General features: G+C 37.7%; 3 protein-coding genes and 5 non-coding genes across 8 annotated transcripts; 4 read left to right on the top strand and 4 right to left on the bottom strand.

Annotated features, from left to right (window-relative positions):
• Positions 1 to 3,252: 3,252 nt before the first annotated feature.
• Positions 3,253 to 7,522, top strand: si:ch1073-357b18.4 (myb/SANT-like DNA-binding domain-containing protein). The gene is made up of 4 exons (XM_017482577.3): positions 3,253 to 3,712; positions 3,873 to 3,929; positions 5,449 to 5,765; positions 5,887 to 7,522. Exons 1-4 carry the CDS (start codon positions 3,559 to 3,561, stop codon positions 6,502 to 6,504), a joined length of 1,146 nt encoding a protein of 381 aa, XP_017338066.1. The 5' UTR covers positions 3,253 to 3,558; the 3' UTR covers positions 6,505 to 7,522.
• A 2,644-nt stretch (positions 7,523 to 10,166) lies between these two features.
• On the top strand, positions 10,167 to 10,239 carry trnar-ucg (transfer RNA arginine (anticodon UCG)). Its single transcript has one exon. It is a non-coding gene; the product is annotated as a tRNA-Arg (tRNA).
• A 178-nt stretch (positions 10,240 to 10,417) lies between these two features.
• trnam-cau (transfer RNA methionine (anticodon CAU)) lies at positions 10,418 to 10,489 on the top strand. The gene has a single exon. It is a non-coding gene; the product is annotated as a tRNA-Met (tRNA).
• A 181-nt stretch (positions 10,490 to 10,670) lies between these two features.
• On the bottom strand, positions 10,671 to 13,966 carry mrpl58 (mitochondrial ribosomal protein L58). The gene is made up of 6 exons (XM_017482598.3): positions 13,773 to 13,966; positions 13,622 to 13,649; positions 13,485 to 13,544; positions 13,285 to 13,367; positions 11,704 to 11,873; positions 10,671 to 10,982 (listed from the first exon to the last, which is right to left on the bottom strand). The coding sequence occupies exons 1-6, from the start codon at positions 13,941 to 13,943 to the stop codon at positions 10,898 to 10,900; spliced, it is 597 nt and encodes a 198-aa protein (XP_017338087.1). The 5' UTR covers positions 13,944 to 13,966; the 3' UTR covers positions 10,671 to 10,897.
• Positions 13,967 to 14,118: 152 nt separating this feature from the next.
• Positions 14,119 to 14,190, bottom strand: trnaq-cug (transfer RNA glutamine (anticodon CUG)). The gene has a single exon. It is a non-coding gene; the product is annotated as a tRNA-Gln (tRNA).
• Positions 14,191 to 14,400: 210 nt separating this feature from the next.
• trnaq-cug (transfer RNA glutamine (anticodon CUG)) lies at positions 14,401 to 14,472 on the bottom strand. The gene has a single exon. It is a non-coding gene; the product is annotated as a tRNA-Gln (tRNA).
• An 802-nt stretch (positions 14,473 to 15,274) lies between these two features.
• Positions 15,275 to 15,347, bottom strand: trnar-ccu (transfer RNA arginine (anticodon CCU)). Its single transcript has one exon. It is a non-coding gene; the product is annotated as a tRNA-Arg (tRNA).
• A 492-nt stretch (positions 15,348 to 15,839) lies between these two features.
• Positions 15,840 to 25,745, top strand: wdr45b (WD repeat domain 45B). Its single transcript, XM_017483682.3, has 10 exons — positions 15,840 to 16,196; positions 16,795 to 16,869; positions 19,805 to 19,906; positions 20,626 to 20,713; positions 22,298 to 22,392; positions 23,284 to 23,474; positions 23,633 to 23,718; positions 23,820 to 23,921; positions 24,061 to 24,182; positions 24,416 to 25,745. Exons 1-10 carry the CDS (start codon positions 16,130 to 16,132, stop codon positions 24,520 to 24,522), a joined length of 1,035 nt encoding a protein of 344 aa, XP_017339171.1. The 5' UTR covers positions 15,840 to 16,129; the 3' UTR covers positions 24,523 to 25,745.
• Positions 25,746 to 26,712: the final 967 nt, after the last annotated feature.

Genomic DNA, 26,712 nt, shown 5'->3' with positions numbered 1-26,712 from the left:
AATATGCATTCTTAAGGAATCTTACATCCTCATGAACTCGTTCTACATCATCATCCATTGCCGAAGTTCAATTCCAATACTCAAGAATGCAAGTACCGGGGACACATGAAATTACCCGGATGTGTTCTTGATATTGAGGATGCATTGGATGCTGACCTGAGCGCACCGAACTCGCTTGAAGTCCCAGAAGTCATTGCGGCAAAACAATAGTTGATGGAAGCCTGACTCATACTTGTAGTTTTAACTTCTTTTTAACAACAATAATCTAAATAAATCAAAATATGCATCTAAAAAGAATAATTTTGATATATGATTTAGATGGAGATATATATACAAGGCTCTTGAAAAGTCGAATTTATCCCTCAGAAGTATTTTAATTAAACTATGCTAGCTTCTATCCTGAGGTAACGGTAAACTCACTAGCTTAATTTTTAGTTAACGTGAGGTCGCAGTTGCAAACAGAGAGCTTACAACATTAAAACATGCTTAATCAACTTTTGGTTAATCAGCTACAGTAAATCTATTAACCAGCTGAAACATATTACTTAGGGAACACTAAACAGATGAGGACCCTGTCCCACTACCAGAAATGTGCTGGGACGGTCCATTGCACAACTACGGAAGCCCTAAGCGGCCATACATGATTAAAAATGTTTTCTGTTGTTTTCTCATGATCACAACTTAATTTTCTCGTGAATTTGTCATTCCAATTCAGTTTGACTCTCTCTTAAATTAAATGTGACTCCAACTGTAAAAACCTCAATGTTGTATTTATTTCCTAGTTATTTGTATTTTGATACTAATGATCTTTTACATTTGATTAATTCTAGTTTATCTAGTTTACTTTAAATTGTGCTCGTTCATTCGGATTCCATGTCACTCGGACATGCCATGTACGTGGACCTCACGGTCACAAACTTGGCAGTGTTGGTCATTAGCCAGAGGTAATTGACTAATATTATTTAGATGGCCGCCCCATGCTTGCCCTTTTCTAAAAAGTACTTTATTTAGTCCCCTTAGATAGTGACACTTAATTATAGTAACGTTATTTCTAGCCAGAGGTCATGACCACGAAAATCTACAGAGATAGACCAATAATATCTGAATAAAATTAGCTTTATATAATCATGCATTGTTTCCTATCTACACATTAACTAGAAGAATATTATAATAACCAGAGGTTTAGACTTTCACCCTATGTACACTGATTGGTCAATCAACTTTACGTTATCCTAAACGGAAATTCCCTATCTAGCCTGCACACTCTAAGTACACTTGACTTAATGCCAAGTTGTTAGACTGGACTCTAAAATCTAAGTTGGCGTGCCCTAATACTCCACCTAAACCTTGATTATAGCCTGTACTAACCTGGTCACAGATTTGTGGTAACAAAGACTTAATGTAATCTACTAAAGACAATAATTTCAGAATAAGTCAGTATTTTATAGATGACAGAGAAAAGGACAGAAGAACAGAAAAGAATACAGCCTTCCCAGAATCCACCTTTACATGTATGTTTTCATGCTAAAAAGTATAGATCACTCTAGAATTATATTTTAAACAGGAATACATCTTATATATGTTCAGAATGGGCATGTCATTTTTTTTAGCCAGAGTAAACTGATCTGTGGTAAACTTTGTGTTTTTGCACATGTTCTGTAGCTAGAGCTGTGTAGTATATGCCTTGGTATCACATTAGCCAGGAGCTACCAGGGAAACCATGGATAGCTTGCATACTAATCTTTTTAAAACCACAAAACTCCAGTAAACACACATATTAACTACATACTAACCCCATTTCTGTAAAAGTTGTGATTCTTTTCTAAAATGCAATAAAAACAAAAATCTGTGATTTGTCAAGTCTCTTGAAACTTTAATTAACTGACAAAGTACAATATATATATATATATATATATATATATATATATATATATATATATATATATATATATATATATAAAACTTTTCAGTCTAATTTTGCCTCTGTCCCAACTTTTTTTGAGTGTGCTGAAAGCATCAAATTCTAAAAAAATTTTATATTAACAAAATACAATTAAGTTGGTCAGTGAAAACATTGAATATCTTTTCTTTGTTCTTTTTCTTTCTCAGTTAATTAAAGTTTCAAGAGACTTGACAAACCACAGATTTTTGTTGCTATTGCATTTTAGGAAAAATCCCAAATTTTCTGGAAATGGGGTTATTACTTACAAAAATCCTTGACCCATTGTTTGTATGTAGCTTAACATATTCCAGGCAGGTTTGTATACTGTTTAATAACTGTGTGCACCTAGATTGCCTGGAATGTATCATGTATCATGACTTTAAACCATGAACAGCACTTTAGTCATTTGTTAGTGACAATGGCACAAACACTTCTCTCTATCGCTCTCTCCCTGTCTCTCAAGCTGTCTCTGTCTTTCTCTCTATTTTTATTTCTTTCTTTGTCACTGTCTCATTTTGTCTCCGTTTGTCTCTGTTTCTCTCTCTCTCTTTTTGTCATCTTTATTTAGTGTCTCACATGGACTTATCATGTCAGATGATATTTACTTAAACAGTGGTATGCATTATTTCTGCAGATCCAAATAATGATACACCACAAAACAAGAAAAAAACATGGAGTGAAGAGGAAAAAGAGACGGTGTGGCGTCATTTGAGCAAGTTCTTGACTCTCAGAAGGGTACCAGGCAAAAAAGAATGTGATCTAAGTCTTGCATCTGAACCAGACCTAAAACACAATTAAACTAGTCACTAATGATTGGTTAATTATAATGATTAAAATTTTTACCTCCTGAAGGTATAAGCCCCGCCCCCATTTCCCCCAGAGTGATTCTCGTCCCAAATTTGAACTGGCCAATCAGAAAAATTCCTCCACTGAGGAAAATGTAAAGGATCAGGAGAGTGCAGAGGCTCAGAAACACAAACACCCACACACACGCAGTCGCGCATGTAAATTAACCACTAATGTAAGGAACAAACAAGTTATTTTGTTTTTAGCAAAAATAATGATCATGGTGATAATTAAGGTCAGTGTACTCGGTTTTAAGTGATAATTTTGTGAGGACGGGGGCAAAAGTCCTCGCAACCAAAAAGGTCCTCACAATGGGGGGGAACACACACACACACAGACACACAGAGCTTTCGCTTTTCCGCTTTCCTAGCCGTGAATACTTGACGTCTGCGCAATGCGTCTGCAAAAGCGCAGGCGCTGCGTGTGACGTAAGCGAGAGGCGACCAATGGTGTTGTAGATGTACGCAGGAATATTTGCGCAGTTGCATAGTGAAGGGTGCAGCCATTATTTTTTGGTGCCTCACTGTTAACTACAGGTTGTAGACTAAGCTGAAAAAGAAATATACCTGATACCGCGAATATTTCGCTAAGCTCTTTCTTAGCTCTCACTAAGCAGAGATTTCTGAGCACTTTTTATTTTTTATTTTTCAGGGAAGTACACGCGGGAAGCCTGAGGAGAGTCTGGAGACTGTTTGTGCGTAGTTTTGAACCGCACCGTAACACGGAACTATAACATTATTAACACGAACTGTTTGACTCCCAGTGTAGTGATGGACGTGTCGCTGAAAATCGAGTCATCTGAAAGTGTTATGCCTCCATCCTGCGATGAAAGTCCAGCTGCAACTGAGTCGACTGCGAGCATTTCTTCTGTAACTGCGGCTCATCATGTGGAGCAGCTCAAGGAGCCGACCCCTGTGTTCCTTTGTGAGTGGTACTGGTTACACTTTCTCCAGTAGTCCCAAAACAGCCTTGCACCTCAGATTCTACTGAAGTCATAGGTTTAAATAGTTGTCATGATTGACCCTGGTGCCTTTCTAAATACTATGAAGCAAAATAAACCTCTAATTGTTTTTATGAATTGCAGACCCTATCAGTATAAACAGTCCTGTATCTGTATTTAGAGACCAGAAGGTACCCCATGGTGAGTCTTTTCATAAATTGGTGTGTGTGTGTGTGTGTGTGTGTGTGTGTGTGTGTAATGCACAGTACCAACACATATTGCATGCAAAAATACATTCAACATGTAACTAAATCATAACAAAGTATATTAGTATTACAGTGTTATTGTGACTAGGTATGTATTGTTACCGATACCACACGCATACTTGTAAAAACAAATGCTCCAATACCATGTGATACTATACAGTCCCTCCAGGATTTTGCAATTTTGTGACGAATTAACGAAACGCCGCAATATTCAGAGGAGCTTGAAATTGTTCGAAATTACCACAGATTTCGGGCCAAGACGTGGCAATGTGAGGTCATCAAAGCATGCATTCATCCAAAGAACTCTTCGATTCACGTGCGTCGAACATGAGTAGAGATAAAAGGTCTTATTTACCAACAAGCATCACTGCAAAAGGCCGTGCAAAACAATTTTGTGGAATTGCAATTTTGCCAATTTGAGTAGTTTTCTGCAAAAAAAAAAAGCACAAAAACTCTGCAAAATTGCATCACAAATTTTGAAAAAAGCCACAGCAAAATCAAGCATTTTTGGCTGCAATAATCACAAAAAAACTCAGTTAAATCCTGACTATTTCAGTGGATCTCAACCAGGGGGGTGTGGAGAGATCAGAAGGGGGTGCGAATTTTAAAAAAAATTATTCACAGACAGGGTATCATTTGGGTACTCGGTGCATTTTATTGTTTTTCAAGTAAAATGTGTATAAATGAAACGCTCCATGTTCTCTCTCCTTCTGTATTTTCTTGTTGCTGGGGAGAGGCCGAGTTTAGCCTGCCTTTTATCTAGCTGTCAGTGCAGACCAGTGTTGCCAACTTAGCGAATTTAGTGGCTTTTTTATTTAAATAATAAAAAAAAAAACCCTAGCAACAAATCTAGCGACTTTTTGGACAAACCTTAGCAACTTTCCAAATGTTGCCAGTACTGTCCTGCAAGCGTGAGGTCTTGCTTTCCTGCTGCACTCACACCTCGCTCTGCGTCTGCTCTGTTCTTTTTGGGGCTGAGAGCCGGAGATTTAACAAGACGAGGTCATACAGCGTCTTCCTGCAATACAAGTAACCTGATAAAACGCCTTATGAATGTGGAGCACTTACCAGTGAGCGTGGTGATTAAAAATAAGTTCACACAAAATCATAGGCAAGCACTGAGTAGTAATGTTAGTGTTTAGAGGAACTGTGACTCATGAAAGCACTTCAGTTCTGCGAGAACTGAGACACCTTGTGACCACACTTGTAGATAGCACTCAGGTTGATCAACCTTGCGCTCTCTATTAAAGATACTAAATGGCATAATATCTTTGCCATAAAACTCGGCACATGGAGTTTATTACTTATTACTTACTGATTAGGTTTATGTACAGTAACTAAGTAGGTTACTCATTTTGGTAACCATATCAGTATTGACAAGTATCATAAAGAGTGCGCTTGTATACGGTCGGGGGGATGGTATTATTGCATTCCTAATACTTACTTTTTCACAGCTGTTAGAAGGGAGGAAGCAAGAAAAGGTACTGCGGCACGGGGCTACCCTGAAGCAGTGTCTACCTCATCCGAGTTCACCCACCGTGCTATTGTGCACCTCATTGAAGCGATGCATCGTTGCTGGGACGTGTATGGCTCCCATGAACGCTCTCGTCTCTTCCAGAATGTCCAGAATGAGCTGGAGAACCTTGGCCACTTGCTGCCAGTAGAAAAGATTAGAAGAAAATGGAACAACCTCATTGTCACATACAAGAGAGTAAAAGAGCGCAGCAGATTGGGCAGAGGCCAGGCCAAGACCTCATGGGAATACTTTGAGGTATGTTGAATTAGCTGATGCACTGAATTAAATAATGACAGCAGTAAGCATGGTAGGTTTTGTTATTCTTTTTAAAGTGTCTTTACATACATCAAATTTTTTGTGTCGCTTCACATAACAGATGATGGACAAAGTATTGGGAAAAACAAAGATTAATCAGCACGATCCTGCTTCAGCCACTCCTGTTGGAGTTGCAACCACAGCTAAAACAGCTGTAAAGTCTGAAGAGCACCAGCCACACAGTGTGTCAGTCGCTGCAGTGGCCACTCCTTGTTTGCTCCCTAGTGGCCTCTTCACCGCACCTTCCCCAGTTCCTACGCTGGTGACATCCCCTTTGCTGTGTAACACATCCCCAAATCCAGACCCAGGCCCTGCATGCAGCACTGACAGTTCCATGCCCACGGTTTCCCCCAGACCTGCTTCCAAGATCACAAGGCAGCCACTGAAACGGAGGTTTCTGCATCTTCAGCTCGGCTCAGTGGGCTCTCGCATTGCCCAGCAGCAGGGGCACGCAGGTGAGCGTACTACCCTTCTTCGCAATTTCATCACCAGTCATGAAGAACGCGCACGCCTGGATGAGCAGCGTCACCGCAAAAATGACGCCCGTAAACGGCGCCAGGAAAGAACACTAGGTAGCATGGCTGAAGCAGTGGGAAGGATGGCAACAGCCCTGGAGTTAATCTCATCCAAGCAAGACACTATCATTGCCCTGCTCCAGAGACTGGCTGATAAATATTAAGTAACAAATCAAAAGAAGATTTTAAAAATATATATGATTTCGTTAGATTCAGATGGTCCTATGTATGTGTGTGCAGTGTTGTTTTTTCATTTATTGTTGGTTACTAATTACAAGTAAATGTAGAAATGTTACTGGAAATGTTGTAACAGAGTAAGATATTTTCCACTCTTCTTTTTTTTTTTTTTTTTTTTTTTTTTTTAAATTTTCATTACTTTGTTAAGCTTACTACATTTTTCAATATAGTACTGCTACCAAATACTACATTAAAGTGTTCTGACATTCAAGATGTTTGTGATTAGTAGGGCTGCAACAACTAATCGATAAAATCGATAATTAAAATAATCAATAGCAAATTTCATTATGGATTAGTTGGGTCTGTGACGATACCGATGCGGGGTTTATCCACAGTGACGTCACTTCAGAACGGTGAAAAACACATTTCCATGAATTAAACATGTCTGAGAAACAGCGGAGGTCACAGAGTGAGCTGCTGCTGTGGGAAAAGTGCATGATCCAGATTGTCCAAAACATGAGAATGTTCTATATTAAGCGTTTCAAACAAACTCGTAAGTGTATTAACGTGGCTTGTCATGTCAGATGCTGCTACAGATGCGTGTGCTGTTTAATGTGTCCCAGGCATGTTTTCTTCAGTGCAGAAATGACATTTTTTTACGTTTATATCCTTATCTATAACTGTTAGAAATTCATGCTAGTATTTTACATAAAGCATTTTACATGAAGACTCGTTCTGACAGCGAGTGAGCATTAAACTTCACTGGACAAGCGCGAGTCCACGTATACGCATCAAACAGCGTGCAAAATAAAGGAAGCACAATAACTCTAAATAAAATATTCATTTTGATTAAAATATGTTGTTTGATGCTATATTTAGTGATATTTAGAAACAAAATGAATTGTGTTTTTTTAATGAGAGCAGTAGCTGTAATGGGGTTAGAACATGTATAGCAATGTAAGAACTGTCATACATTTACAGAATAAAGAAACATGTTACTGTGTTCAGATGAGTGAATGTGTGTGTTAACTCTTAGTTTGTGCTTTTGTTTGTCTTTTTTTTTTAAACATTTTAATATATGCATTTAACTTCTGCTTTAAAGCTTGTGGACAATCAGGGTTTTTTTCTTCAAAATATAATGCTAATATTTTATTTAAAAAAAACAATCCTATGCACATGTATAGCATGGCCCACATAGATACATTTAATATCTTTTTCATAGCCTTCACATTTGAAGGACAACATTGAACATAAAGTGAAATAACATGTTTTTTTTTTTGCCTTTTTATCCAGCAAATCAATAAATCGAAGAAATAATTGACAGATTAATTAACTATAGAATAACAACAAAAAAATCCAGAAAAACGCATGTCAAAAATTTTATAAATTAATTTGCATTTTAATGAGGGAAATAATTATTTGACCCCCTCTCAATCAGAAAGATTTCTGGCTCCCAGGTGTCTTTTATACAGGTAACGAGCTGAGATTACGAGCACACTCTTAAAGGGAGTGCTCCTAATATCAGTTTGTTACCTGTATAAAAGACACCTGTCCACAGAAGCAATCAATCAATCAGATTCCAAACTCTCCACCATGGCCAAGACCAAAGAGCTCTCCAAGGATGTCAGGGACAAGATTGTAGACCTACACAAGTCTGGAATGGGCTACAAGACCATTGCCAAGCAGCTTGGTGAGAAGGGGACAACAGTTGGTGCGATTATTCGCAAATGGAAGAAGCACAAAAGAACTGTCAGTCTCCCTCGGCCTGGGGCTCCATGCAAGATCTCACCTCGTGGAGTTGCATTGATCATGAGAACAGTGAGGAATCAGCCCAGAACTACACGGGAGGATCTTGTCAATGATCTCAAGGCAGCTGGGACCATAGTCACCAAGAAAACAATTGGTAACACACTACGCCGTGAAGGACTGAAATCCTGCAGCGCGCGCAAGGTCTGCTGCTCAAGAAAGCACATATACATGCCCGTCTGAAGTTTGCCAATGAACATCTGAATGATTCAGAGGACAACTGGGTGAAAGTGTTCAGGTCAGATGAGACCAAAATGGAGCTCTTTGGCATCAACTCAACTCGCCGTCTTTGGAGGAGGAGGAATGCTGCCTATGACCCCTGGAACACCATCCCCACCGTCAAACATGGAGGTGGAAACATTATGCTTTGGGTTTTTTTTTCTGCTAAGGGGACAGGACAACTTCACCGCATCAAAGGGACGATGGACGGGGCCATGTACCGTCAAATCTTGGGTGAAAACCTCCTTCCCCCAGACAGGGCATTGAAAATGGGTCGTGGATGGATATTCCAGCATGACAATGACCCAAAACACACGGCCAAGGCAACAAAGGAGTGGCTCAAGAAGAAGCACATTAAGGTCCTGGAGTGGCCTAGCCAGTCTCCAGACCTTAATCCCATAGAAAATCTGTGGAGAGAGCTGAAGGTTCGAGTTGCCAAACGTCAGTCTCGAAACCTTAATGATTTGGAGAAGATCTGCAAAGAGGAGTGGGACAAAATCACTCCTGAGATGTGTGCAAACCTGGTGGCCAACTACAAGAAACGTCTGACCTCTGTGATTGCCAACAAGGGTTTTTAAACCAAGTACTAAGTCATGTTTTGCAGAGGGGTCAAATACTTATTTCCCTCATTAAAATGCAAATCAATTTATAACATTTTTGACGTGCGTTTTTCTGGATTTTTTTGTTGTTATTCTGTCTCTCACTGTTCAAATAAATCTACCATTAAAATTATAGACTGATCATTTCTTTGTCAGTGGGCAAACGTACAAAATCAGCAGGGGATCAAATACTTTTTTCCCCTCACTGTATATATATATAGTATATATAATATATCTTTGTTAAATATAGGTGTGCAAGAATTATTCGCACCCCTATGAATTCATACGAGAAAATAATATTTGAAGTATATTCCCATTTATATTTTACATATTTGGTACACCTGGGTGACTAGGAACAGGAAATTGTTAAACCATAACTTCCTGTTCCACAGGTGTATAAATATGAGGTAACACATAGGCCAAATTCCCATAGTCATTCATAACAATGGGTAAGACCAAGGAATATAGCTGTGATGTGCGGCAAAAGGTTGTTGAGTTTCACAAAATGGGAAGTATCTATAAGAAAATAGCACAAGCATTGAAAACGCCCATTTCCACCATCAGGACAATAATAAAGAAGTTCCAGTCTACGGGATATTAGTCCAGTCACCAATATTAGTGGAGGGCACTGTACAGCATGCTGCGTTTTCATCAAGGAAAATGCACATGTTTATATCTTGAAACATTGGGGATGGGGACAGTTCAAGTTGGTCAGCTGTAATTACACACAGCCCAATGAGACGGTGGGAAAGTGAACAATCACATCTATTTTCTGGTTATCATGATTATCACTTCATCATTAACATATAAACACTTTACTGTGCAGCTGCAGGTTGTGGGGGGCGTATCATGTTGCATTTCTGAAAAGGTGACTTTTTGTAACAGAACTAGTATCAAGAAAATCCGTGGTCATATATAACTAAAATAAAGCACGTGTGAACATCCAACATTATTAATGTTGTATTGGCGAAATCACAAACTTAGTTGTATTTACGTAGTCACCGTAGAACGCATATACCTATAATGACCGCGTGGCCTAATGGATAAGGCGTCTGACTTCGGATCAGAAGATTGAGGGTTCGAGTCCCTTCGTGGTCGTTTTTTTCTATTCCCAACCTAAAACCGAAGGAATAGTCTTATTGCACATTTCGAAAAGAATAAGACGTATTAACCTCGATGTATCTACCACCATAAACATTAATAGACAACCAGATTCCTAACAGATTCACATTGCATTAAACCTAAATAGCTAGAACGTGAAACAAGGCTACTGACGAGCAGAGTGGCGCAGCGGAAGCGTGCTGGGCCCATAACCCAGAGGTCGATGGATCGAAACCATCCTCTGCTAAGCTTTTTTTCATTTTTAAAATTTTTCAAATTTTCACATTTTTTTTTAATAAAATTACGGTGAACACACTATATGAGATCATTCCTGTCTAAAATGTCTGTAACCAGCTGTTTCATGTCATGGAATAGAATGTAAATATGTAATAACTTAATTATAACATTATTAGAACTTAACAAATCAACAATTTTCACAATTCAATTTATTTACTATAACCCAAACAGTTACATAATGCACAGTAATACTTTGCAAAAATACATATCACTTTGGGGTTCACATACATGTAGGAATAGGAGAAAATTCTTCCATCAGTTCATTCAAAAATCAGACACAGGATATTCATAATTTTCAAAAAAAAGGTATAATATATACAATATATTCAAAAGATTTTAAAAAAATCACAGCTGCAACTCAGTCAAAATTAACTTGTCGTGCTTGCTTCGTTGAGGAATGGAGCTTTTTCTGTTTGAGCCTTGCTAAATTTCTTTTCTCTAACCTGTGGAACAAAATAGATAAATAAATGTATAGGCTAATATACAGCGGCTTGGATAAGTATTCCACATTTGTAGTGTTACAACCTGGAACTGAAATGGAAATATTATTCATCTACACAAAATAACCCAGGGTGTGTTGAAGGGGTGTAAAGGTAAATCAAAATAGTCTGCAAAATTATTTGCTAATATTTATTTATTTTTTAAATTGTGACTGCAGAAGTATTCACTCTTGTTTCTGTGAAACCTCTAAATTAGTTCTGGTGTAACCAGCTGCCTTAAAAAGTCACATAATTAGTTATATGGAGTTTACCTGTAGCTAAAATGTTACATAATCTCAATATAAATACACGTGTCCCTTGAGGTCTCCAGACTTTTTTAGGCAACACACCTAAACAAACATCCGGGACTGTACTGGAAAAGCATCAATCATTGTTTGGTTATATAAATAAATCCATTTTAACATCCAAGGGAATAAATTTTAATCAATTATTAAAAAATTTTAAGAATATGGCACAACAGGAACTCTGCCTAGAGGAGGCGATTCAACAAACATCAGTGACCATTAAAGAGGGCATTAATTCAGAGAGGCAACCAAACGGGGATGAATACTTACACAAAGCACTGTACATTTATGAAAAAGATGCCAAGATGTTATTGTTTTGTTAGTGCCTGGTTAATAAGTTTGATTTCACTACAAATTTTATTAGCCTTTGACAGATGCACCTTTTAGCCCTCAGGGTGAGATCCTCTGCTGATGGCTCTGGTGGTTGCTGACTGGCTTCAGTAATGATCTCAGAGATCTTCTGTAAACAGTCATCCAAGTTCCTCTGTTGGCTTCTGCTAACCTCTGAAGTTACTATTAACTCACCAGCTTTATTGATCCGAGTTTTATACTGTAAATGTAGGTAAAGACAGAGCAAAGGGTAACTAGATTAACAAATATTTATCTTGATAAAATCAACATATTGATGTATGTGATGCACAGACATAACCGATGTACAGTTGCAATCAGAAATATTCAAAGCCCCAAAGAAAGTAAGGAGTTATAAACTTTTCTGCAGAGCTAGAATTTGCTTTAAATCAAGTCTTTATCAGTTTAATGATACAGCAAAAGTACAAAGAAAATGAATCATGTAGCATTTTAGAGTAGCAGGATATTTTGTTAATACTACCACGTCACAATTATTTAACCCCTATATAATATTGCTGATTTTAAAACCTACTGTTAATCTGTATGAACTAAAGTTGCGTTAAAACATGATTAACCCATTGGGAACTCAATAACAACCCTTAATTTGCTTCAGCTGTGATGTGATCATATAAACACCACCCAGGGATGTGTTCAAGGTGTGTTGCAGCAATGGTGAAGACTAAGCGAGGAGATAATTTCATTGCTCCAAATTCATTGCTCCAATTTCATTACTCTTATGGGTATAAGAAGATTTCCAAGACCTTGAACACTCCTAGGGAGTGTTCATTGGGAGCATTGTACAGACATTCAAAACTTATGGTACACCAGCCTGGCCATGGGAGAAAGTCCAAAATTTCATCGAGGCCATTTCATCAGGTCAACGAAGAAAAACCCTTGTGTTCCTGCAAAAGACACTACAGGATGACCCCATGAAGACGGGGACAAATGTGTCAGTGGCAAGCATAAGAATGCTTAACAACCAAGGACTTCATGGACGGACTCCACTATGCACGTCACACTTGACCAAGAAGCACAAGAAGGGTCAACCGGATTAAAACAGTAAGAGTTCTGGGACACAGTTATATGGAGTGATCAGAAAATCTCTGGTGGAATTTAAAGAAAGCAGTTGCAGCACAGAAGCCATCAAACCTCAATGCACTGGAAGCATTTGCATGAGAAGAATGGGCAAAGATTCCACAAGAGTGGTGCCAGAAACTTGACAGTCATACCAATATCGCTTATTGGAGGTTATCAAGGCAAAAGGATGCTCCACAAAGTACTGAGGTTGGGGTTTGAATAACAGTGCACATTGACATTTGTCAAGAGAACTAGATGTTTTTCCGTTTAAACGCAAAATGTAATAACCAAATGTGAAAAAAAAATAACCAAATGTGATGAATATGAGAATATAAAACATTCTCTATTTTAAAAAATCCTCGGTTGGTACAAAAGTTATATTTTGTCATAACAGGATTTTTTTTTTAAATAGAAAAATGCAATGTTTTATATTATGTCAAAATAGTGTTGGCTCACACTGTACTACTTTTAGGAACCAAATTAGACATTTAACCATTTCTGTGCAGACAACACAATGGCATTGTTTGTGTCCCCACCTTTAAGAGGATCTCGGTTTTCACCTCCTCTGGAATCCATTCTGCAGTCTGGACATGAAACCGAACCTCTGCTTTTGTATTGACTGTGTAGTGACGACAAAACAGCAAACAAATACAAATGCCTTTTTTTTATGTCGTGCACAAAATCCTTAATGATTTGAAGTAATTATTCGGTGCAAGGTAGATACTCATGATACAACCTTTGTTTACGTGTTGACCTCCTGGTCCGCTGCTCCGACTGTAAGTTATTTTAAGTTTATCTGTCATAGGACAAAGTAGTTTAAAACAGGAGACACAACAGCTGTTATTAGTCACATTATGAATGGAACATACGTACCAACTGGGACGTCAGCAGGCTGATCACCCTGTTGAATGTATAGAGTTAATGAGTTGTACTTTTCTTTAATTCAGCACCGGATTAAAGCAATAAATAGCATTTCTCTCCAAGTTAAAGTCGAGCTGTTGTGTCGATGAGGTCTGTACCTCACCTGTGAATTATCCGAATGCTTGGCCAGGAGCTTCTGGCAACTGCCTAAATGGCGAATTAAAAATGTATTGCAATATAATTTAGATAATATTTGTCGTGACCGTTCGGTCCTGTTTACAAACTGTACAGATCGCGAGAAACATAAACAACATGCTTTTACGGGAGACGCCATATTGATTTAAAGGAAGGTACGTACTACTTCCGGGTAATGTACGTGTGTATATTTGCTAAATAAAAATGGACGTAAGAGGTCTAATGAAAACTTTGCTTTGCCTCTAATGAGTTCATGGTAAGAAGATAATGATGTGCTTACATGTAACCTTTTTATTAAATTAAATGTATAATGAAGGTTCCACCGAGATTTGAACTCGGATCGCTGGATTCAGAGTCCAGAGTGCTAACCATTACACCATGGAACCAGTTAAGCATGGGGCCCCTGCTATACGAGTCATGTTAATACATACATACAAATACATACATAGTAAAGCCGGCTTCACACTATACGATTTTGGCACGATTTGGTCGTCTGAGATACATTTTGAGAATTTTGAGAACTATTAAAAATCTCACAGTGTGCATCCGGCTTAAAACACTTATTTCATAATAATAAGTGTTTTTAAAATAAAGGTAGGTTCCACCGAGATTTGAACTCGGATCGCTGGATTCAGAGTCCAGAGTGCTAACCATTACACCATGGAACCAGTTGACACTTGAGGCTCGTTTTGCCTTTATAAACATAAACGTCTGATATCTGGATCTGGAATTTACTCCTCCATTACAGAGCACCCCCCAATCCAATCCACCAGAATGTTTCTGAGAAATGGGAGGAAACTGGAGAACCAGGAGGAAACCCATACAACACAGGGACAACATATGAACATGTACACAAAGACAGTAACTCAAGATCAGGGTATTCAATCTGAGGACCCAGGAGCTGTGAGGTGGCATCGCTGGTCTGCTGAGCATAACTATAGCTATTATCTTAGCCAATCCACCTACTGGCAGGATTTTGGGAGGTTGGAGGAAACCTGAGAACCCGGAGGAACCCATGAGGACTTCAGTTTCGTCGCATGTATAGCATATGCAAGATGCATTGTTCAAATACTTGCTTTCAGATATTGTGTACATGTGGAGGATTAAAAGAGATGTCCACTATACAGTCAGGTCCATAAGTATTTGAACAGTGACATAATGTTCGTAACTATGCCTCTGAACACCACCACAATCGATTTGAAATAAAGCAATCAAGATGTGCGTCCCTCGATTTTCACAAGCTCAAAAGTAGATGGACAATTGACTGATAAGCAGTTTCATGGCCGAATATGGCTTGTTTCCTCTTCATTTCATGACAAATGACAGAGATAAAAGGTCTCAATATGCGGTCCAAAGAGGTGTCCGTACAAGTGAAGGAGGCCATCATTAGGCTGAAAAAACAAAACAGATCTAACAGAGAGACAAGAGAGTGGCCAAATGAACAATCTGGCACGTTTGTAAAAACAAGCTCACCCCAGATGGGACTCGAACCCACAATCCCTGGCTTAGGAGGCCAGTGCCTTATCCATTAGGCCACTGGGGCTATAATAAGGATGTAGCAGATATATCACTATAAACGTATCTGCTTAAAACAGGGTGTAAATAAAAATAAACAAACAAACAAATAAGCTAATATTAGCACATTATAAGGTCGAGGCCTATCTGCGGAGATAACTTTTTTAACTTTCGTATTATTTCAATTTATTCTGGTATGCATTTATTCTATGGAGTATTATATTTATTCAATGTATTAAACACACACACACACACACCGCATCTCTGGTGTTTTATTTTCTTCATTCGCATTTTATTCTAACTGACTGGCTGCTTTTGTGTCTTCAACTCTGCTTTTTACACTTCTCATCCGTGTGTAAAGAGTGCAAACGCGGATGTGATGATAAATCTACACCTAATGTCAGTGAGCTGATGGCTGCAGCTCAGACAGGAGTGTTTCCCCTCCATACTTATTTATTTATCACTGCCACAGCGCCTCTCCTTACTTTGTCTCCGAGACAGAAGGATTTCTGCCTTCAGATTGAAATCAGATGTTAGTTGTGTGGCTAGCTAATCTAATCTCACAAATTATAACATCTTCAATCCGTTGCTCTCGTCGATTATTTTTCCCTGTGGTTTGTTTGGCGATCTTTTGAGCTTCCTGCTGAGAAAGGAAGGAACACACCACAGCACAGGACAGGACAGTTGCGTTTAGTGATACAGCAAAGCCAAACCCATATCCTACAGAGCCTAGTTAGAGGAATGGTGTCTTTTTGGTTAAACTCAAGCAGGTTATTCTGACAGTTTCGGACTAAACAACTTGCACGCACCATGAATTTACTACCATCCAACCCTCATGGAAATGGACTTCTGTATGCTGGATTTAACCAAGACCATGGTAGGATGTTTTTATGTTGTTCCTGGTGAGCTAAGCTAAAGCTATGCTAAGCTAACTAACGTGACCGTCGCTATGCCTTGGAGACGATAGCCAGTGGTAGCTCCATTAGCAAGCTAGCTAATAGTTTGAGTCGATTTAATGAAGATAGATGCATATTTTGGCTTGATGGCTATCTAAGTACTTGTTTATATGGAACATCTCAAGTAGCTAGATGAAAAAATAACAGTTGTTAGAGTTGTCTTGATCATATATTTCATGAAAGCTCGATTAGTTCTCGGTTTGCTAGGTAGACAGCTAGCTAACTGGCTGCATTCGGTTTGTTTACATCCCGAAAATATGTCCATTTTATTATAGCACGCCAGGAAAATCGCATGAGCAAATTAGCCGTTGTCAGTTTGAAGACATTATGCTGCAAAAACATTTGAATATTTGTTTACTTGGAGACTCTGAGATTATCTCATTCGGCTGACCGGATACCTAGGAGTTGCTTTATTTTATCAGTCAGAAAATGTATTAATCTGTTGGAAAGCACACATTTTATAGCTGAATTACTCTCTTTTTTTCCCCCTCTCCGTTTTTTTTATTTTTTATTTTTTAGGATGCTTTGCATGCGGGATGGAAAATGGCTTCAGGGTGTACAACACAGATCCTCTTAAAGAAAAAGAGAAACAAGGTGAGTGCTGCTGATTGACACGTGACCTGACAGATCAGTAACCTCATCTACTCAATCACTCTGGAGATAATTTACTCATGTATACATAACGATAACGCATAAATATAGCCAATATCAAACTCGATTCATTTCAGCAATCCTGTTAAAATTATGTGGAAGACATAAGGTATAAGGAAGTTACAACTCAGTGTACTGTCCAGCACATGATTTTCCAGTGTGATCACTTAAAATACACACACACACACAAGCATGTTAAGTATGCACCTCATGGCAGTTGTGTGAGTTGTGAGAAATCTAAATTAGTTATTTTCCCCCCTCCTCCCGCCATGTTTCTAAAACTGAACTGCCGTTCATGACTACAATTTTTTTTGGTTGGTGACTCCATTTTTAGGGCTCAAAATTCTCAAGACTAATGAGAGGACTGTTCTTGTGTGGCACACTGAAGCTTATTATAGTCAATAAATCATGAGTGAGCAAATGAATGTGTTTGTCTGGGTTCACACATTGCACAATGTAATATTTTCACAAACTTAAAACCCCTTGTGTGGGGTATTAATTTCTGTGCTTTCTTGCACTGGTTTAGTATATAACATGCAAATACATTTAAATGGCCAAAGTTTGTGGACACTTGACCATCACAAGCATATGTGCTTCTTCCTGCCAAATTGTTGCCACAGAGTTGGAAATAGGGCTGCAACTAACGATTGTTTTCGTAGTCGAGTAATCGGTCGATTATTTTTCCGATTAATCGATTCGTTGGACGGCATAAAACGTGTAAAAATGTAAACTTTACACGAACACAACTGTTTGTCGAGTAATCCATATATATATATATATATATATATATATATAAAGTATTTATGCATTATTTTTATGGATGCACAAAAAAGCACTGATCATTAAACTACAGTCCTAAATGAATAATAAAATCTCACATTAATTGCACCTTGTGGTTTCTGTTACTCACTGCCTTTAGACATATTGTTTTACTTATGTTTACTTTGATCATACCGTTTTAATTTAACATTACAGTAACATAACATTACTTGCGTTACACTGTTAATCACCACGAATGAGGAGCACCGGAGCCTCGTTACTAATAAATCACTTCGGTTATAATAAATGACAGAATTTACAATGCAAGTGCACGAATACAGCATATAATGACAATAAACTTGATTTAAGCTAAACCTTTTAAGCAACTCGCCCCAGATTCCCCAAGCCCTTGCACGCAGTGGAGCATTTTGGATATAAATATAAGTTTGTGCTCGTGCTTCTGTGCTACATAAACTCCGCTTTGTAAAGTTGGCAGGTTATAGTCTTCTACACTACATTTAATATAAAATGCTGCCCTGTCTTAGAGGACTTGGAGGCTGCACACTTTTTTCCGCTGTCACTTGACTATTACGCCTCTGTCTGCTGGTGACTGAGGTCATGTTGGACATAAAAGGTAATGTTGACACAAACAGTAAGCAAGAAATTTATTGTCGTTGACTCTGGGTATTCTGCTAAAGCTAGCGGCAGTGCATTACATGCATTTGACATCATGCTCCGTATTAAATGCCATGGTTTTAGAATGGGCACATAAGGTTGTGATGGACAGGTGTCCACATACTTTTGGCCATATAATGAATGTGCATGTTATATTTACAAAATTGGTGTAGGAAAGCACAGAAATGAATTCTCCACACAATGAGCTTTAGGATCTTGAAGATATTACATGAAATGCAATATGTGAACCCAGACAAACCAGCAAACCTGATAATTTACTAGCACTCCTGGTTATAATAAGCTTTCAGTCATGTAGTGATTGTGTAAATGTTATAAACATGGGTTACCAGTGTATATGATCACAACGTTTGTTAGTCCAATGAGATTTTACCTCTACACACGGTGTCTGCGTAATGAAGAGGATTTATATCTTTTATCCACTCGAAAGCCTACGAGAGCAAGTTCCACACATAAGCGTAGCAGTGATATTCTGCATGTGGTTGTACAATGTTTACTTTTGTGATTGGCCAAAATACCTACAGGCTGCAGCCAGTGGGAACAGTTATGTTATCCTGCATGTTTATTACAAATAGACACTTAGTCAGCAGTTACATAGAGATATGTAATGTTTGTAAAGTGTTTTAGCTGTCATTCATACAGATTCTTAAGCCACTATTGACTCAGGCTGTCACTCTTATTTTTGTTGATGGTCCAAAAAAAAAAAGGCAAGAAAGAGAGAGAGAGAAGAGTTTGAAGGGGGAAAAGACAGTCAGTTATGCCGGATGAAAAAAACTATATTAAATTACTTTGGAAAACCTGGTGTAAAAAAAAAAAAAGAAAAGAAAAAAAAAGCTAGGAGTGAGACGATATGATACGGAAGATGAACGCTGTTTGTTTTGTGCCACACATAATTCATGAATGTTCATTGACCATATTGTTTGAGGGAGACATGAAATAAGTGTAATGTTCTATATTATAGAGGTATTTATATGTTCATATTTGTTATATTTATATTTGCATATAACTCAAACCCACCCCTCCCGCCCCGACCCCCAAACAAGAAAAACAAACAAACTCCCCAACTAGAGTCGCCCCAGTGTATCTCGCCCATTTCCAGCTACGGACTGAAATATTGTTCACACGCTGTTCACATTATGGGCCTACCTTGCAAAATACAGTATAGCATGAATACTGTATTTTCTAGTGTTTCTATCTAGAAGCCAACTACATTAGAAATAACGATTGGTAAAAAAATCTCCTGCCATCTAACCCACATTAAAAAAAACAACCCCAAGGTTAAGCATAACTAAGTGAGACAGAATGAGAGTTATGTTTAGAAAATGTGAACCATGATGTCATGGGGTTGATTGCTGTCATTTAATAGAGCATCTTCTGCTCCAAATGTGGTCCTGAGAAGTTGCTTGACATTGTGTTTGGCTTCCAGAGTTTCTTGAGGGTGGAGTCGGGCATGTTGAGATGCTCTTTCGATGCAACTACCTTGCACTTGTTGGAGGAGGCAAGAAACCCAAGTACCCACCTAATAAAGGTATGTTCTCTTGTTCACAATATGGGCAAAATAGCATATTGTATACCTCAGCACTTAATATGACATTCAGTATAATGACTGAAAATGCATGAATGCAGTTTTGAATGTTTGTTTGTAGAGGTCAGTATTGCAGTAAGGGTTTTTTATTTTTTTATTTTGGTGAGGCCAAATCAAACCTACAGAAACACACTGACCGTTATTTTTAAAAAGTTGTTCAGAAACAAGAAAAGTTTTGAGAATGCAGGATGATGTATGAGCAAATCTCTAATGTAACAACCTAAAGAATCATGCAGTGATATCCAAGCGTCTTTAAATATCCCAGCTGTGCATTTGCATGCCCAAGGCAGCCACATCTGTATCCATGTCCTCAGCCCGGTGCATCTACACAATACCTCTTATGTCTATTACTACTTATTAAAAAGTAGAAAAGATTTACATCTGTACATTCTGGTTTCCATTCACAAATCGCAGGTTGTCTGGTTATTAAATGTTATGTGCTGTTAAAATGTTACACGCAAATTTACACATCCTCCAGCCAGATGTGAGTTTGATCATCTAGACAAGGGGGAAAATGAAATGAATAGAAATTCTAAAAAAATTTGAAATGAAATGAATTTTTTTTTTAAAGGATATTGTATTAAATCATACTTCATCAATAACTGTTTTTAAAAGCCACATATGTATGTTTTTATCTTTCTTTTTTTTTTTTTTTTAACTAGTGATGATCTGGGATGATCTTAAGAAAAAGACTGTGATTGAGATTGAGTTTTCCACAGAAGTCAAAGCTGTTAAGCTTCGAAGAGACAGGTATTTGTCTTTACTTTCAAACGATAATTTCACACGTTAATTCAAATATGCCATTCACCGTCATTTAATCAATATCATTAAAGCCCCTGCCAACTTACTGCAAAAGAAAGAACTTTTTTTTCCAGTTAAGATAGTTCTGAATCAATTTTTTTCAGATTTTTTTCTGTCCGATTTGAGTTGGACGGTCCTACATTTGTTAGAGGTGAGATCGAGCTTACTGACATATCAGAATTCACCATCTGCTTCTACGGCTTTAACCCAACCGAGGAAACTAAACTGACTTCTTTCCTGCCCTCTCTGTATCTTTGTGCCTGAGCCTGAGGAAACGGCATCTTTCTACAGTGTTCTAGTTTTACACACATTTTATACACAATGTAGTACTTTATGGGAGGTATTGATGAGCAGTTAAAAAAAAAAAAAAAAACCCACGTTATATGAATGAATACACCAACACAGCATGTAATGAGTCAACTTGTTTGAAAACAAGTGCACTGTGGAAGTTCAGCTCTGTCATTCCTACACGCTTTTCTAGTGCGAACACTTCAAGTCATTGTTAGACATTATGTGATCTGATACACACACCATTCCAAACATTTAGAAAATAGGACTTCTTATATCGTTACAGATGTATATTTCTTGACTGTACCGCTGATAAATGCTTGTTTAATGACAGATCGTTTGAAGTCATGTTGCCAGGGGCTTTAAATTCTGAGGTCAAAGCACAAACAATAATCTCTAGCAGTCTTTTGCAAGTCATGCAACTAAGAGCCAGGAAGCAAGTCAACCTTGCATCATCTTCTGACTGTAGCTCTTTACATGACTGGTGTGGGAAATAAAAGTAATGCTAGCTGCATGTCCTAAAGTGCTCACATCATCAAATATAAAAAGATAGTTGATTAGGGCTGTGTGAAGGTTAATAAAATAACCGTAATATGTTTAGTTCAGTATTGAAATCATGATTATTTGTTACAGTTATTCAGCCAATGTAGCAACAAAATACAAAACAGGTATCGTATTTTTAAAAAACAGAAAATGGGCTTTAATTCACATTGTACATTTACAATACAATATTCCTTTAAATGTGTATGTAAAATGAATTAATTTTACCACCCAAACCATTCTGAAACATAAATCGGAAGCAAGTCATTTATCGAACCAGAACCAGTAACTGACAGTAGCCATTATTCAGCTAAGCTCACCAGTATCGCAACCCATGATGTTTAATTTAGGAAGCCAAAAATGAAAATAAATTGAATTATGCTTTTATCTTCGCTGGCGTGTCAAGTGATGCGTACACTGTCGAATGAAAATGGGGCCATTTTTGTCCTGATAAGAATCTGATCATTTAGGTATGGGAATGAGTACCAACTGACACAACTGAGTACAGCAATTTAGACTCTGACACCAAGACAAATTCTGTATTAAATATTAAGCTGAATAGTGCTTGGTCCATGTGCTTTATTTTTATATTTAAATACAGCTGACCTAACTGTATATGATGTTGCTGTTATAAGGGTTGTTAGCATATCGTAATACATAAAGCCAGAATTTGTCTGTGTGTTTTGGGGGTTTTTTTCTTTTCAGAATTGTGGTGGTCCTGGATTCAATGATCAAAGTCTTCACTTTCACACACAACCCGCACCAGCTGCATGTCTTTGAAACATGCTACAACCCTAAAGGTATGTCTGTCTATTTCACACTCTGAATAAACTGTAGTGAAATATTCAAAGGACTCATTTATCACATCTGGAAATGTTTTTGTATAACAAACCACACAACAAATCCCCACCAGATTTACTGAAGTTTGGGTAATGCTGTTTTTGGTAAATGCCAATCACCTGTAACTTAGCAAGCGTGTTTACGGCACAGCTTATTTACATTTATAGAGTTTTGTGTGCGTCGCTAAAGGGAAACGCTCACGGAGAGCTGAAAATGACTAAACGGTGAAGTGTGTGTGTGTGTGTACGCTAAAATTTCCAGTAATGCAGCTCAGCCCACGCAGCATATCAGCTATTATAGACTTGCACTAATTCTTCCATCTTTTATATGGTAGCATTTCTGAATAGCTAGCCTTACGTCTTTTATGTATGGATTTATTTTGGATTGCTTTCTTTAAGTTGATTAACATCAAACGACAGAGTTTCACAAGATTCATTACATACAAATAAATAAGCTATTTAAACTTGACAGAATAAGTCGTATATAAAATTGAAGTAACTCCTACCAACTATACAATTTGAAGCTGATCAATCAAGGTTCACTTTAGTGAGTCTACTTTTATGTAGGTTTCCACAAACTCACAAGTTCTTGTAGGATATGAACGTTGTCCCAAACGGAATTTTTTATAAATGCCACATTTCTTGTGTAAACGCTCTTGCGCATGATTTTACAAATGCGTTTGTTCATGTCCATAGGTTTCATATCATGAGGCTGATTCTTATTTTGTATGTTTGTGAAGTTTTATTACATTGACTTGTAATAAAATTGCGTTGTTAGTTGTAACTGAATTGTTTTCTTCTGGAATATTTTCAGATAGTTGATGCAGTTTACTTCTTCGATTATCTTTGCAGGTTTGTGTGTTCTGTGTCCAAACAGCAACAACTCTTTGCTAGCATTTCCCGGCACCCACTCTGGACATGTGCAGATAGTAGACTTGGCCAACACAGAGAGGCCTCCTGTGGACATTCCTGCTCACGAAGGAGCTCTGTGTTGTATCGCCCTCAACCTCCAGGGCACACGGATAGCCACAGCTTCGGAAAAAGTGAGAAATTGACGAGGAAGTACTGATACGAGCATGGCAATTTTGAACAGTATTGCTTTGTGAAAATTTTCTGTATAAATAAATAACTCCTGATTTAAAGAAAGAAAAAGAATAGTGTAGATGTTTATGGTCTAATGTGGTTTTCATTTCTTCTTCAGGGGACTCTGATCAGAATATTTGACACATCAGCGGGTCATCTGATTCAGGAGTTAAGACGAGGATCGCAGACTGCAAACATATATTGGTGAGTTGTCAATTATTTTATGTTGTGATACAAGATTCCAAACCACGTCCAGGAGTCCATGGTAAGTAACATATATATTTAATGCCTTTGTTGTCTTGCAGCATTAACTTCAACCAGGATGCGTCTCTCATCTGTGTGTCGAGTGACCATGGGACTGTCCACATATTTGCTGCAGAAGATCCCAAAAGGAACAAGCAATCAAGGTTTGGGACAAAATTTGAAGTCATTTGCTGGACATTTCTTTATAGTTGTTAACTATGCCTCCTCATAGATTCGCTGCTTCTTACCTGTAGTTATGTTGCTTTTATTTTATTTTATTTTATTTATTTATTTTAATTACAGCTTGGCCTCAGCCAGTTTCCTACCCAAGTATTTCAGCTCCAAGTGGAGTTTCTCAAAGTTCCAGCTCCCATCTGGCTCACCCTGTGTCTGTGCCTTTGGAACTGAGCCCAATGCAGTCATAGGTGAAGAGGACTTATGTGTTTAATTTAGCAGCCTTTAGTTAAAATTAACTAATCAGGTGTGACATAGAGATATGAAAACCTCATTCATGGCCTGAGAAAAGACTCCTTTTATAGTTTACAAACATTGGATTAAGAATGAATTTGTGGTAAATCATTTCCACTGCAAACAGTTTACTGACTTTCTGAGCACACTTACTAACCGTTACTTTTCATTACTTCTATCCCTTATCCAGCCATTTGTGCTGATGGCAGCTATTACAAGTTCCTGTTCAACCAAAAAGGGGAGTGTTCCAGGGATGTATATGCCCAGTTCTTGGAAATGACCGACGAGAAGATCTGAGCACAGACCGTTCTTGGTTTCAATTGATATTTTTTTTTTTCATTTCCTGACATCTCCAAATTTGAAGACAGTCAGACGAATAACTGTATGTGGCATTCCTGACTGAGTGACTCCCTGATGCAGGAAGATTACGAGGTCTATAATCTCACTAGCCAGTCTTTAAAGAACTTAAAAGAAACTCTGACCACTGGAGAGATGGATGAATAAACTGACTGCAGTCATTCAGTGGAGTGAGAAGAGGGGGGGAAACTATTTTTGAACGACAACAGTTGCTTTTTAAAAGGTCTTCCATGCGAACTGCTCTTTTATAAGCATAGAGTTGGCTAGAAGAATATTTGTCCACTAACTAACCTACTATAGTGAGTGCCTCTGTCATTACCGAAGAGGAAGGATGTGTATGCTTATTCATCAGTCACACTATATATGTACATAATATTGGTAGTCTTAGATTTTGTTTTACTTGTTGTGTAAAAACAAAATCCCAGGCATATGTAACTGCAACAATATAGCATAATACAACAGAACAAGTACAATGTAGATATGTGGGGGTTTTTTTGTTTTTCTTCATTCATTGTTACTTACATGTATGTGCAATTTTCATTATTTTTATCAGGTGTTAAGTTGAGATCTTTCGGAACAAATTAGTATTTGCTTAATGCATTTTAATAGTATGTGCATAGTCATGCGTGTTGCATTAATGGATTACAGATGTCCTCTTTATGATTATTCATAAGACAAGAGAGAGAAGCATCCTATTAAACCAGAATTTGATCTTTAAAAAAAAGTGATAAAAAAAATAATAATAATTTGGGTTGCTAAAATTTTAGGATGTTAAAAAAAAAAACGGTTGGTTTGAAATCTGAAAAATGATTGGCGAATCATTAATGGAAGGATGGTATTCATTTCAGTTTGTTAAATCCATCTCTTTTTTTTCCTTCCTTTTTTTTTTGCCCTACTAATGTGTCTGTGAACATATTACCAAAGTGCCCAACGGTAACATCTATAAGCTGTATTCATTTAATTGTTTTGGCTTTTTTCTATTTTTTTTCCCCAACTTTGTTGATTAGAAGCTTATTTCATGCTTTTCTCGTGTTTGTAAATGTTCAAGTGATTTACACCTAATGCAGCGTTAAACATGCTGTAATCTACTCTACGACTGAATTCCGCAGGGATACATAGTTCACAATGTGTCATGTAACAAATTAAACTGATTGTAAAACCGAGTCTGCTGATTGGTTGATCTGTACGTGTGCTGATTGGCTATTCGCGGTGTTTTGCCACGTCCATCAAATGACGTAACGTGCTTACTAACACCAGTAGCTACTTCAAAACATTACTGACAGTATATCTGTCTACTGAAATATCTTTGTTTGTTTATTTTTTTGCTTCTTTTTTATTACTAGGTTAGTCACTAATTACAAAATGAGGCTGTGTTAAACCATTTGAGTCAACTTCATATAACAGATTAATTTGAGGATCTGATAAAAGCATGGATATTAGAGGTGGTATGTTTTCCACTTCAGAGATGCACATCCCTGTCTGAAATAATGTTACTTATTAGCAATGCAGACAAAAGGTCGGGGTATTTTTTTCTCCATAAACCAAAACATTCTGGAATTTAATTACATTCTGGAATGTAGTTAATTACTAAACCATTACCATGTGTGTGTCTGACATGTTATAATTGTGAACATGAGATTTTGTACAATGATGAAAACGAAACAAAAGATGCTTTTAGTATAAAAATATTCTCTTCGGGTGACAATGTATGTCATTTAGTTCATTCTCAGTAAAATCAGTAACATTGTTTTATAATACACGTGAAACTGCAGCTCAAGGATCAGAATGAACGTTAGTAATGTATTTGAGCAATCATGACAAGAATCTCTTCACAATGTGTGACATTATTATTATTATTGTTTAATACCCGCATCATTATACCCTGGTCGTCGTTTAGTCCAGATTTATTTGATGAAAGTGAACGGCTTCTCAATATATTGAAGCTGATTCTCACCAATCCGTCTCCTCCAGCACACTATTAACATGCGTGTCAGGCTCGTGGTGCAACCAAACTCCACACATTACACACACTCACACTGTTCTGGCTCTAACCGATGAAAACCCGTGTCGCCTACATCATCTAGAACCTGATTGGCCCGCCGCGCTGTCGGTCACTGTTAGCCCAGCCCT

Source organism: Ictalurus punctatus, chromosome 13, assembly GCF_001660625.3.
Source record: "Ictalurus punctatus breed USDA103 chromosome 13, Coco_2.0, whole genome shotgun sequence".
NCBI lineage: Eukaryota > Metazoa > Chordata > Actinopteri > Siluriformes > Ictaluridae > Ictalurus > Ictalurus punctatus.
The sequence above is the reverse complement of the archived record's forward strand: the minus strand, read 5'-3'. Positions and strand labels throughout refer to the sequence as shown.